Raw genomic sequence first — 14,591 nt, forward strand, 5'->3', positions numbered from 1 at the left:
GGTCTTTGGATACTGCTTGACCCGCTGTGCTTTTTCCAGCGCCACACTCTTCGACTCTGACTCTCCAGCATCTGCGGTCCTCTCTTTCTCCAAGATAAACAGCAACAGTCGAAGTGCCACTCTCTCGGAGAACAGTGGACCCACTGTCTCCTGGGGAATTCAACCTAACATTGAGTGGTTCAGTCAATCATCGGTGAAACCACCAATCCATATAGTGAAGCCCACGTCGGGTCTTTTTTACTGACATAAGAACAAATTGCGACAATGGGACCAGATGAATCACATTGGCCCATTTTGATGTGGTAGGTTTCAAAATAGTTCACTTGTAGGAGTCAGCCAAAGCCCAGTGACAGCACACTCACTGTGAACCAGTCTGACAGGAAAAATGGTCGTAGATGTGGGAATTTAGAATTGTGGACCAGATGCAGAAGATTGAAATACATAAGATCCTGAGGAGACTTGACAGGGTGGATGCTGAAAGATGGTTCCTCTTTGGGAGCGACTGGAATTAGGAGACACACCATAAAAAACAGAAATCTCCTATTTAAAAACAGGATGAGGAGGAATCTTTCTCTCTGGGGGGTTGTAAGTCCATTGAATTCTCCATCCCTAGGCACTGATGAAGGCAGAGTCATTGGATATTTTTAAGAGTGAGGTGCATAGATTCTTGACTGCCAAGGGAGATAAATTCAAATGGATGCACCAACATATGAAATAGGAGTTAAAGGTTAATGGAGGTTGGCAGGAATGTACCACAGCCATGATCTCATCGAATGGCAGAGCTGACTGGAGAGGCTGAATGGCCTACTCCTGTTCCTCATTCACATTTCCACATGTTGCTTCTCTTTCCTTCTCCCAACTTTGGAATGGAAAATAGTTCAGAGCTGCCACAAAGCGAGGTAAAGAGGGATGACAGCCAAAGATAAATTTTTTTCTGAGTTTCGTGACAAGGTTTTGGTACAGTTTGATTTTCCTGACTCAATGGAATGAATTCTGTGCCTTCTAATCGAGACGCATGTCGGACAGGAATAAATAGGTGGCACATTACATCAGATAAACTATAAGGTGACCTTGAGGCAGGCTGACAGACCTGAGGGGAGCTTCCAGTCTGAGTGCCTTGGTAACCTTTCAGATGGGCTCCATCAAGTGATTGACATGGGATAGGGGCCTAGGACTAAGATCTGTAAACAGCTCCTCAAGACAGCATTGTGCACTTTCATCGAATACAGCGGAATCAGAGAACAACCTAACACTGTGTTAAGAAAAAGAAGGGGCACCTACCAACGGACAATGAGTCCGAAGACATATTCGAGGCCAGGGAGTTATATCTGTTATGGGGTTTGTGTATCTTTTACATTAATTTAGTTAATGCACAATATTTAAACTGTTGCTCCTTAACAAACAACTTTGAAATCACTTATGAGTTTTATCCCCATGACTCTCAAACTCAAATCTTACAGCAGTACTGGGCAAGTGCTGGACTCTAAGTGATGCAGTCTTCAGATGAAATGTAAATTAAGCCATATCTCAATGTAGAAGATCGCACAGCATTATTTTTAGAAAAAGCAGAGGAGATGATTCAATCTCTTATTTCACTGTAGTTTATGGGAGCTTGCTGTGTGCAAATTGTCTGTCACTTTCCTACAATATCACAGTGATTATATTTCTATGGGGCCTAAAAAGCCCTTTGAGGCATCCAGTGCTCAGAAAAGGCACCATACAAATGTATATCTATCTTTAATTAAAATGGTTATCCAAATACATTCCTAAAACTTCTGCCAACACAGACATCTGTGCGCAGGAATTTCACTCCCTACCATGCTGATTTTTCAGTCTTGCTACATTACATCACTGTCCAGCATTGGAAATGCCGAGTGATGAGGCCAAAGTGCCCCTCGAATTGTAGATCGTGACCACCAGATGGCAGTGTGACCTCACTTCTTCCTACTCATTCATGGTATGTGCGCGGTGTGGGCTGGACTAGGATTTGTTGCTCATCCCTAATTGCCCAGCAGAGTAGATCAGACTGGAACAGTCAACCGCACTGCTGTGGTTCTGGAGCCAAATGTAGGCCAGACCAGGTTAAGGGTGACAGATTTCCTTCCTGTAATGACATTTCGGCGTCATTCAGTGTAACAACACATCAGCCTTTAGAAGCTGTTGCCACACGTCACCTTTGGAGGTCCGTGCAAGAAAAAGAGAGGAACATTGTTACCTGGTTGCCATTGGATTAGCTCGAACTATGGATTTATTTCATTAACTCAAATTTCACCATTTGCCATTCAAACATCAGACTGAGGTTTCAAATAACAAGGGTCCTGATGAAGGGCTTATGCCCGAAACGTCGAATTTCCTATTCCTTGGATGCTGCCTGACCTGCTGTGCTTTAACCAGCAACACATGTTCAACTGTTTCAAATTACAAGTCAAGTGATATTATCACGACACAAACACTGCCTCCCCATTGACACCATGATATGAGCAATGTCACATGGTATCTGCTTGTTACGTGATAGCCCTCCATCTCCAGAGCATTTTGCTTTCTATGTTTGACTCTTAACATCTCTTGGCCTGTTACAGCTGCTCCTTTCCTCACTCTCTCACTCACTGCTCCTTTCACAAAGGATTAGTTCTCTGTGATTAATGTTTTAGATAAAGGGAAACATTAATTGAAAGGAGGACAAATTCCTGGTTTGCCAAGCAGGGAGTATTTCTCCATCAGTGACTGAAATCTATGACCAACTTGACATTGCTGAAATCACTTCACTGCTCATAGCAAAAATATGAGAGTTCCCTTCCACATTGTTATAGTGGCACAATTGTAATATCATTGGACTGGCAATCCAGAACTCCAGGCTACTGTTCTGAGGCATCAATTCAAATACCAAATAGAAGAACATTGAATTTTAATTTAAAACAAGTCTAATGGTAATGATTTCCATTAAACAGTTATTAATTCTCTCCTTAGGGGAGGTGGTGGCAAAGTTGGAATGTTGCTGGACTAGAACTGCAGGCCAATTGCCCTGGGGACATGGGTTGAAATCCCACCAGGTCGATGGTGCAATCTGAGTCCAATAGAAATTTGGAATTAAAAGCCTACCCTACTGGTGACTATGTAACCATTGCTAATTGTTGGAAATCCCATCTGATTGACCAATGCCCTTTAGGGAAAGAAATCTGCCTTCCTTACCAGGTCCGTCTCCATGTAACCACAGGAAAGTGATTAACTCTCAACTGTCCTTGAAATGATCTAGATCAATGATCAGTTCAAGGGCAATTAGGGATGGACAACCAATGCCAGCCTTGCCAATGCCAGCTAAATCCCACTTAAGAATAAAAACAAACACTTGCTCTCTCCACCCTCTCTGCCTACTCTGTTTCCCCGTATGCCATCTACCTTGCTCCATCCCTCATCCCATCCACCCATAATGCATCCATCCCATCCTCCTCATTGTCCCAATAAACACAACAAGACAGCTCACATTTTCCTTTACAAAACCAACATTTGTTGTCCAACGCAGTAAAACATAAAAACATGGAAGATAGGAGCAGGAGTAGGCCATTTGACCCCTCACACCTGCTCTGCTCTTTAACATGATCATGGCCTAAAAAGCAATAGTACTGCAGATGCTGGAGATTAGAGCCAAGAGTGTGGTGCTAGAAAAGCACAGCAGGTCAGGCAGCATCCAAGGAGCAGGAAAATTGACACTTCAGACATAAGCCCTTCATCAGGAATGAGGCCTCGATACCCTAACCCTTAATCCGTCCTCCATATCTCTTTAGCCACAAGAGTTTTATCTACGTTCTTCCTGAAAATGTAATGTTTTGGAGTCAACATCTTTCTGTGGTGGAGAATTCCACAGGCTCCTCACTGCCCGGGTGAAGATATTTCTCCTTATCTCAGTCCTAAAAGGTTTACCCTTGATCCTTAAACTGTGACCCCTCCACCTTTCGAACATCTAACCTGTCTAGTCCTGTTAAAAGACTTTTATAAACTTCTGTGAGATTTCCCGCCTCATTCTTCTAAGCTCCAGTGATGAAGCTCATCACAGAATCAGCTATCAAATGGAAATTTGAACCACATGCAACATTTTAATTTTTTTTTCATGGGATTTGGCAAGAGCACCATTTATTGTCCATGCCTAATTGTCTTGGAATGAGTGGCTTGCATTCTAGAGTCAGTCACATTGCTGTTGGCTTGAAGTCACATGTAGGCCAGACCGGGAAAGGACAGCACATTTCCTTCCCAAAGGGTGTTGACGTTTCTTTCAACAAAATAACGATGGTCATCATTTCTGAAACTTTCTCGATAGTCCAGATTTATTAATTCTAGCTGAATTTAAACTGCTTAAGATAGAAGGGGACTTGAACCCGCGCAGCAGAGCATTACCTTGGGCCTCCATTAGCCCAGTGTTGTTTCCCTCACACTTCCAAGCACCCAAAATTAGATTTAGGGGCCACGAATATAAGGCAGGTATTCATAAAATCAATCAGAAGAGAAACTCAGGAGAAACTGCTCAGCCCAGAGAGTGTTGAGAATGTAGAATCCTGGACATAAGGAATGGCTGAGGTGATTAATCTCAACAGGAGAAGCCAAATGCACAGAGAAGAGGAAAAGGAAGCAAACTTTGAAGGGATTTGCTGGAGTTGGAGAGGGGTGTAATGCGGCTCCTGTGGAGGAACAACACTGGTAGGAACCAGTTGGGCCGAATGGCCTCTTTTTTACATAAAAACACGGACACAACAGCCACAGAAGCACAGATGAATTATGGTGCAGGAGGCCATTTGGCCCATTGTGCCTACCCTCACAATGCAAAAATGTCCGAGGTATTCAAGCTGCTTCAATGATCGTGGACGATCATCAAGATCAATATCCTAGTCCTGTCCTCCTCCCATATCCCTTTAGCCACAAGGACTGGGTGTGGCAAGTATTTTCATCAATAAATATAACAGTGCGCACTCGATTCAGATATACTCACGACATCTAGTGAAACATCAGCAAGATTGCATCAAGTTACATTTCGAGTCATAGAGATGTACAGCACAGAAACAGAACCTTCGGTTCAATGTGTCCACGCTGACCAGATATCCTATTTAAATCTAGTCCCATATGCCAGCATTTGGTCCAAATCCCTCTAAACTCTTCCTATTCACATACTTATCCAAATGTCTTTTAAATGTTGTAATTGTACCCACATCCATCACTTCCTCAGGAAGTTCATTCCACATGTGAACCACCCTCATGTCTTTTATAAGTCTCTCCCCTCTCACCTTAAAAATGTGCCCCTAATCTTGAAATCCCCCATCCTAGGGAAAAGACAACTAACATTAACCCCTATCTCTATCCCTCATTATTTTACGAACTTTTCTAAGGTCGCTTCTCAACCTCCTACACTCAAGTGAAAAATGTCCCATTCTATGGTAGGTTTGTAATGTGATGTGAAAGTGATACTTACAGTGCAGTTCAATTCCTGTATTAGCTGAGGTCACCCTTCACCTGGGGTGTGGTGACCCTCAGGTGTAAACACCAGACGTCTCTCTCTATCAAGAGAGCAGCCCTCCGGGACTATGTGACTCTCTCTTTGTGGACAGGTTACACGAATGAGCAACAACTTAACAGATGGAATATAGTATGGGAAAATATGAGGTTGTGTACTTTAGCAGGAAGAACAGTGCAGCTGAATTTATTTGAATAGAGAAAGACTGCAGAAAGCTACAGTACTGAGTGATTTTTGGGGCGCTTGTGCATAAAATCACAAAAAGCTAGCATACAAGTTCAGCAGATAAAAGGGAAGACAAATGAAATGTTGACCTTTCTTTCAAAGGGTAAAAATATGGAGGACTTGCTAAAATTACAGAGACATTAGTAATGGTACTTTAGGTCATATCATGAAGCATATGGATTGGCTGCAGGAGTGACCAATCAGCCCTGCCAGAGAACACGGAAATACCAATTCGTAATGGAGTACTGTGAACAATTTCCTCAGGAAAGATAGACTGGCATTGGAGGCAGTGCAGAGAAGGTTGACTAGGCTGATCCTGGGTATGAACTGACTTTGTGTAGATTGAGCCAGATACTCATTGGAGTTTAGAACAATGAGAGATGAGATTATTGAAACATATAAGATTCTTCGGGGGCTTGCCACAGTAGATGCAGAAAGGTTCTTTCCCTTGTGAGAGAGTCAGAGTAAGAAGGAATTTATTTGAGACAGAGATTAAGATGAATACTTTCTCCCAGAAGGAACTGGTAATATGAAATTCTTTGCCTCAGACATTGACGATACTGGACCATTAAGTACATTGAAGGCTACTTCATCAATGAGGGAATCAAACATTTTGGGAGAAGGGCAGGAACCTGGAACTGAGGATTATCAGAAGTACTATGAACTTATTGAATGGCGGAGGATACCTGAACGGCCTACTTCTAATGCTATCCTATGGTGTTATGGAGGGGGTTGAAATCCAATGCAAATCTTTGGAACTGCCGAGAACGACATTGGCACTGGTTGCTGGCCGTGGTCCTGAACTCAGCCGGAAATGGCTGGCCTGGGTTTCTCTGCCAGTGGTGACTGATGTTTAAATGAGAAAGCAGCAATTATTAAAAAAGACTCAGTGACTGTTCCCACCAAAGTCCACTTCAAAGACAAGACACTTGTAAAACAAGGGATGCTTTGGCCAGACTTCTGGGGTCAACTTTGTCATAAACCCCCCCACCCCCAATCTCAAAACATTTTAAGGTAGCTTAGGCACTAACATTTTCTTATTTTGAAGGTAAATGTGAAGTGCTGTGTTCCTGATGAAGTTTGACTGGTCAAACTACTCGGCATTATGCAAAACACAACTTATTCAAACATCATACTTAAAAACAACAAAAGCAAGAACTCAGAATAATAACTCTATTGGAAAACTTAACAGAATAGTGGCTACAGTAACTATTACTAATATTATTAATTAACTGTTCCAATCCAGTAACATCCCATAAACGCACCCTTTGGCAAAAAAGCAAGGTCAGACACAGTTTCTCACATGTAACGCTTATAGTAGGAAGAGAAACCCGAGCTTCTATTTGTAACCAAGACAGGGGAAAATAGCTTTAACTTGTTCAAACCTCCAGCAACTCCTGCTGAATCTGAAAGCTAAAAAAAAACCTAGAAATCCTGGTCTGAGAGAGCTGGCCACACCCATCCAGGATGCTTCTATTGTTCCAACTTTAAAGAACTCCCCCCACCCCAACAAGGCCTCACAAGCTGTTTACATCACCACAGACTGCTCATCACTTCTCATCCAATCTTAAAAGAAACTAGGACAACATATAACTCTCAAGGCCACAGCATCGTCACAACTTATACACGTGACTGGCTATTACTTGAGTACATATGTTACTTTAGGTAATACCAAAAGGCATTAGTATTGGATGTGAGAGTGACCAACCAGCAGTGTCACGCAGAAAATAAGCAAATCACAAAACAAACAGGCAATGTCCACATACCTAGTGCACAGCTGAGCCTGGCTGCTTTCCGGAGACCATCCAGGCTCATGCAGATAGCATCCCTCTCCTTCTGGTTCTGCTCTTTAATGCCCTCTGTGCCCAGTATGAATGCCAGTCCCTTGGAACTGCCAGCCACCCGACCAGTCAGGGGAGTAGAGAGAGTGTCAATCAAGTTCTTCCAGCAGCCAATCAGAATGAACCGTGCGAAACACATTCCTGGTGTAGCAAAGTACAAGAAATAAAAACAGCCATTTCAGAGTGGTCAGAGCATTCCCCACAAATTCCTTATAACTGTGGACATGAGACTAAATTACTGTCTTTACTCAATGAAGGCTGATCTCTGACCTAAGCCTTTAGTCCAATTTCTCTCCCCACAGACTTCTGATCATTTCTGCCATTTTTGGATTTTGATTTAGATTTCAAATACCTGCTGTATTTTGCAGTTGTCTTGTCCTTTCTTGCATTTAACCTGCTGCCGATTGAAATCATCCCATCCTGTCCCAAGACCTCACATAAAACAGAAAATATCTGTAGCACAGAGTACTTTTGCATAAGGGCTTCAGGACCTTACAGCAACCTTGCAATGATGTCACAGATTGGCACACCACTGAGTATAAATAGCACAGTATGGGCAGTGTTAGAATGTGCTGGAATGAAGGAGAATGTTGAGAGGTCATAGACACATAGAGAAGACAGTAGTTTAGTACTTAGCTCATGTGTTTCAGCCTGGTATATCTACAGTGACTGTGCACAGCAGTATGTGGTATTAATGTATAGTAAATAGTGTAACTTTACAGTCTAAGCCTAAAGTCAGTTCTTCATTTTTCCTTCTTCAGAACCAGTCTGTCTTGAAGCCAATCGCATAATGTGGCATCAAACCACATGATAAAAGAGGACCACTTGATCCATCATGGATTCGCTGGCTAAAAGAATCGCTAACCAACCTCACAGGAGTTAGTTTATAGATTGCCCAGGTTGTACTGAGTGATGGAACCGGCTCTATGGTCTGTAGCCTGTGGGGGTAATAGAGGGAGAGTGGAATGAGGAGGAAACTGTACTGGCAGCAAAGTGGGATTAGAGACGAATGCCTCAACTACAGGATGGTCTCATGAAATTACCTGACACTCTGTCCACAACCCCACATGGTGTGCTTAGGAGGGTTATGGTAATGTTATTGAACTAGTAATCCAGAACACAGCAGAGAGGGTTCAGAGGAGATTTAATAAAGGTGATCAATAGTTTGGTACAGTAACTAGAGAGAAATTATGAGTGAACAATAAGGGGAACACGGGATCAATCCTAACATGTCAACTTAAACTCAATTAATAAATCTAGAATATAAAGCAGATGTTGGTAAAAACGGCTGTGAAATTAACATTAGGAAGGGATATGGGAACTGCTGGCCCAACTGTAACACAATCACAGCTGACCAAACACTTTGGTGTCTTTTACCCACACTATCCCCAGAACCTGATAATCAAATATTTATCAACCTCTTGTTAATAAAATCCCAAAGACTGACCTTCCACAATCCTCTGATGTACAGAATTCCAAAGATACACAACCCTCTGAGTAAAAATAGTTCTCACCTTGGTCCTAAATGCTTTCAGACCCCACAACTAGGGATACCAACTCACCTGCATCCAGCATGTCTATTCCTTTAAGTATTCTGTTAAGTTTCAAAGAAATCGCCTCTCATCCTTCAAAACTCTAGAGAATACAGGGGTAATTTGCCCAATGTCTCTCCATGGAACATCTGGTAACGAACCAGATAAACGTTGACACTCATGAAGCCCCATCTGATTCACTAATGTTCCTTTCAGGAGGTAAACCTGCCTCTTTACCTTGCACATGCCTCTAGACACACAGCAATGTGGTTGACTCTTAACTGCCCTCTGAAACAGTTTAACAAGCCAGTTCAAGGGCAAATAAGGCTGGCAACAAGTGCTGACCTTTGCAGCCATGCCAACATTAGGGAACAAAGAGTGAACAGAAAAAAATATAAAACTCATTGCAATAATACAATTCTCCTCAATTTTTCTCTCTTCTCTTGAAATTGCCACAAATGTTCTTCACCTGGCTGTTCACCCATCTGTCATTAGAAATAGTTTCTCTCCAGTTACCATAACAAACTATTGAGCACCTTTATTAAATCTCTTCTGATCCTTCTGTGCTGTAAAGGCAACAAACGCAGATTCTCCATTGTGGTCTTTAAAGTGAGGTTTTGACAGACCCAAACACTCAGTGGTAACTCGAATCTAGGACTTTCCCTGTCTGAATGGCTTCACAGCATAAATTGGGAAGCTTTACCTGCAATCCCATGAGGAACTAGGAAGTGAACTGGTTCTTCAGTGTAATGTGGCATAGATAGAGAAAGAGAGATGATCTTACTGAAACACACGAGATCCAAAAGTCTTGGCTGAAGAAAGGATATAGGAGAGATTGGAACTTGGGGACATAGTTGAAGACTCAGAAGTCTCCCATTTGAGATTAATGTAAGGAAAGTTAATTTTCTCTCAGAGGGTCTGTAAACTGTGGAAACCTCTTCCCCTGAGACAAGTGAACACTGAGTCATTGACTCAATTCAAGCCTGGGTTAGAGGGATTGAAGGGTTACTTCAGGAAAATGGTGTTGAGGTCACGATCAGATCAGCTATCAGCTTCTTTCATGATGGAGCAGGCTCCAAGGCTCAGTGGCCTAATCCTTCTCCTAATGTTTAAGTCTTGGGTGCTAGACCATTGCAGTTATTGGACTGGGGCCTGGTGCAGGCAGTCAGACCATTTGATCACTGAACTACTGTAATGTACTGTCCATTTTTTGATGAGATGTTTGCTCCCTGTACGGAAGAAGAAAAGGGCTGTGGACAGGATGAGCCAGCTGACCACGGCACCATGGTGCAGAAGGCTATTCAAGAGGGGGGAGCAAAAAAACAAGTAGTTGTTATTGGGGATTCTATAATTAGGGGGAAACAGATAGTATCCTTTGTGAGCTGGATCAGGAGTCCCACATGGTGTGTTGCCTACCCGGTGGGAGGGTGCAGGACATCTCTGACCGGCTTGAAAGGATATTGGAGGGAGGGAGAAGATCCAGTTGTTGTGGTCCATGTTGGAACTAACAACATAGGCAAGGCTAGGAAGGAGGACCTTTTTGGCTGTGTCAAGCACTAGGAAGGAAGTTGAAGAACAGGTCCTCAAGAGTCATAATCTCTGGATTACTGCCGAGCCACATGCTAATTGGCATAGAGATAAGAAAATTAGGGAAATAAACACGTGCTAAGAGATTGGTGTGGGGAAGGGGGATTCCACTTCACAGGACATTGGCATCAGTTTAGGAACCGGGGCGATCTGTACCAATGGGACGGTCTCCACCCGAATCGATCTGGAACCAGTGTTCTGGCGAAAAGGATAAACAGGATGGTCACTAGGACTTTAAACTTGTGAGTCAGGGGGAAGGGAAAGGGAAAGCGACAGGGAGTATGGAGTCAAGTAAAAAGATAAGCACAGGTTAGTATGTGTGCAGAGTTTAAATTCAAGGCAGACTAGGAATGAAGCAAAAAGGAAGGATAACTTAGGACAGATTACTAGAGATGCTGGAAATCATGAGGATAAGAAAATTAGCATTAAGGCACTTTACCTGAATGCTCGTAGTATTCGTAACAAAGTAGATGAATTAAATGGTACAAATCATCGTGAATGATTATGATGTGGTAGGCATCACAGAGATGTGGTTGGAGGGGGTTCAAGACTGGCAGTTAAACATCCAAGAAATTACAACTTATTGAAAAGACAAGGAGGTGGGCAGAGGTTGTCTTGTTAGTTAAGAATGAAATTAAATCTATGGCACTGAATGACAGAGTCAGACGATGTGGAGTCTGTGTGGGTGGAATTGAGGAACCACAAAGGCAAAAAAAAACGGGAGTTACGTACAGACCTCCTAAGCGTGGTCAGGACCAGGGATGAAAGATATACCACGAATAGATAGGGCATGTCAGAAAGGCACGGTCACGGTGATCATGGGAGACTTCAATATGTAAATGGATGGGGTGAATAATGTTGCTGATAGATCCAAAGAAAGGGAATTCATGGAATGCTTACAGGATGGCTTTTTTGGAGCAGCTTGTAATGGAGCCCACAAGGGAGCAGGCTATTCTGGACTTAGTGCTATGTAATGAGCCAAACTTTATAAAAGATCTTAAAGTAAGGGAACACTTAGTAGGCAGTGATCATAATATGGTAGAGTTCAGTCTGCAGTTTGAAAGAGGGAAGGCAAAATTGGATGTAACAGTGTTACAGTTAAATAAAGATAATTATGAGGGCACGAGAGAGGAACTGACAAAATCGACTGCAAGTAGAGCCTAACGGGAAGACAGTGGAGCAACAATGGCAGGAGTTTCTGGGTGTAATTGAGGACGCCGTACAGAGGTTCATTCCAAAGAAAAGAAAGATTATCCAAGGAGCAGTTAGACAGCCATAGCTGACAAAGGAAGTCAGGAAGGATGCTGCCTCACCTGCTGTGCTTTTCTAGCACCACTCTAATTTAGACTCTGGTTTCCAGTATCTGCAGTCCTTACTTTTGCCTAGAAAGAGAGAGAGCCTATAAAGTGGCCAAGAGCACTGGGAAATCGGAAGATTGGGAAGACAACAAAACAAACAGAACAAAGAGAGAAATAAGGATAGAGAGGATCAAATATGAAGGTAAGCTAGCCAGTAATGTTAGAAATGACAGTAAAAGTTTCTTTCAATACATAAGAAACAAACGAGAGGCAAAAGTAGACATTAGGCTGTTCCAAATTGATGCAGAAAAGTTGGTGATGGGAGATAAGGAAATAGCGGAAAAACATAATGAGTACTTTGTGTCAGTCTTCACAGTGGAGGACATGAGTAATATCCCAACAATTAAGGAGAGTCAGGGGGCAGAGTTGAGTATGGTAGCCGTTACAAAAGAGAAAGTGCTAGAAAAGCTAAAAGGTCAAAAAATTGATAAATCCCCAGGCCCCAATAAGCTACATCCTAGAGTTCTGAGGGAGGTGGCTGAAAAAATAGTCGAAGCGTTGGTTGTGATCTTTCAAAAACCACTGGAATCAGGAAAAGTTCCAGATGATTGGAAAATCGCTGTTGTAATCACATTGTTCAAGAAAGGATCAAGACAAAAGATGGAAAATTATAGCCCAATTAGCCTAACCTCGGTTGTAGGTAAAATTCTACTATCCATCTTTAAGGATGAGATTTCTAAATTCTTGGAAGTGCAGGTTCAGATTAAAACAAGTCAGCATGGATTTAGTAAGGGAGATCGTGCCTGACGCAGCTGTTAGATTTCTTTGAAGAGGTAACAAGTAGGTTAGACCAGGGAAACCCAGTGGATGTTATCTATCTAAACTTCCAAAAGGCCTTTGATAAAGTGCCTCACGGGAGGCTGCTGAGTAAGGTGAGGGCCCATGGTGTTCGAGGTGAGCTACTGGCATGGATTGAGGATTGGATGTCTGACAGAAGGCAGAGAGTTGGAATAAAATGTTCTTTTTTAGAATGACAGCTAGTGACAAGTGGTGTCCCACAGGGTTCAGCGATGGGGCCACAGCTGTTCACTTTATGTAATAACAATCTGGACGAAGAGACTAGGGGATTTCTGGCTAAGTTTGCTGATGATTCAAGGTTAGGCAGACAGGCAGGTAGTTCTGAGGATGTGGAGAGGCTGCAGAAAGATTTAGACAGTTTAGGAGAGTGGTCCAGGAAATGGCTGAGAAAATTCAATGAGCAAGAGTGAGATCTTGCACTTTGGAAAAAAGAATACAAGCATGGACTATTTTCCAAACGGTGAGAAAATTCATAAAGCCAAAGTACAAAGGGATCTGGGAGTGCTAGTCGAGGATTCTCTAAAGGTTGACTTGCAGGTTGAGTCCGTGATTAAGAAAGGAAATGTAATGTTGTCATTTATCTCAAGAGAGTTAGAATATAAAAGCAGCGACGTGCTACTGAGACTTTATAAAGCTCTAGTTAGGCCCCATTTAGAATACTGTTGCCGATTTTGGACCCCACATCTCAGGAAGGACATACTGGCACTGGAGCGTGTCCAGCTGAGATTCACACGGATAATCCCTGGAATGGTAGGCCTAACGTACAATGAATGGCTGAGGATCCTGGGATTGTATTCATTAGAGTTGAGAAGGTTGAGGGGAGATCCTCTAGAAACTTACAAGATAATGCATGGCTTAGAAAGGGTGGACGCTGGGAAGTTGTTTCCGTTAGGTGGGAGACTAGGACCTGTGTGCATAGCCTTAGAATTAGAGGGGTCAATTTAGAATGAAAATGAGGAGACATTTCTTCAGCCAGAGAGTGGTGGGCCTGTGGAATTCATTGCCACGGAGCACAGTGGAGGCTGGGACGTTAAGTGTCTTCAAGGCAGAGATTGACAAATTCTTGACTTCGCAAGGAATTAAGGGATACGAAGAGAGTGTGGGTAAGTGGCGTTGAAATGTCCATCAGCCATGATTGAATGGCGGAGTGGACTCGATGGGCCGAATGGCCTTACTTCCACTCCTATGTCTTATGGTCTGATTTAAAATTCTTTACCAGACTGTAATGGCAATCCTTTAACTAATTTGTAACTTTCTTTTTTTCTAACTTATTTTTTAGACACTCTGAGAAATGCTCCTACTTTTCCTTTTATTCCTCTTTGGATCCAAGATTTGTATCGAGATATTTGTACCTAAGATGGTGCGATTACAGGCTGAGCAGAAAAAGCACTTCTCTTGCTCCTCAGACGCCAGTTTCCCAATTCTCCCGCCAGCCCTTGCCAGAAGCAACCCTCCAGCTTGGCACCGCCCGCTGATCTACCTGTCCGTCTTCCTTCCCAACTATCCACTCCACCCTTCCAACAATCTATCAAAAGCACCTCCTACCTGCATCATCATAGCTACTTTTCCCCTAACCCCTTCCCCCTATTTACTTCACAGACTCCTCCCCAGTCCTGATGAAGGGCCCTGCCCAAAATGTTGAATCTCTTGCTCCTCAGATGTTGCCTGACCTGCTGTGCTTTTCCAGCATCACACTTTTCAACTCTTCTGTGAATTCTATCTACTCTGACTCTCCAGCACCTACAGTCCGCAC

The 14,591-nt window shown here is 42.9% G+C and overlaps 1 protein-coding gene across 2 annotated transcripts in view; it reads right to left on the reverse strand.

Moving 5' to 3' along the window:
* arfgef3 (ARFGEF family member 3) overlaps nt 1-14,591 on the reverse strand; it is a 144,698-nt gene that overhangs the window by 55,623 nt on the left and 74,484 nt on the right. For both annotated transcript variants that reach the window (XR_009645109.1, XM_060831245.1), the window contains one exon: nt 7,489-7,704. Coding sequence is in view for 1 of the 2 variants with exons in the window: in XM_060831245.1 (XP_060687228.1) it covers nt 7,489-7,704 (216 nt within the window). In the remaining variant the exon portion in view is untranslated. The remainder of the gene's footprint in view (nt 1-7,488; nt 7,705-14,591) is intronic.

This window comes from Hemiscyllium ocellatum, chromosome 10 (genome assembly GCF_020745735.1).
Source record: "Hemiscyllium ocellatum isolate sHemOce1 chromosome 10, sHemOce1.pat.X.cur, whole genome shotgun sequence".
Taxonomy (NCBI): Eukaryota; Metazoa; Chordata; class Chondrichthyes; order Orectolobiformes; family Hemiscylliidae; genus Hemiscyllium; species Hemiscyllium ocellatum.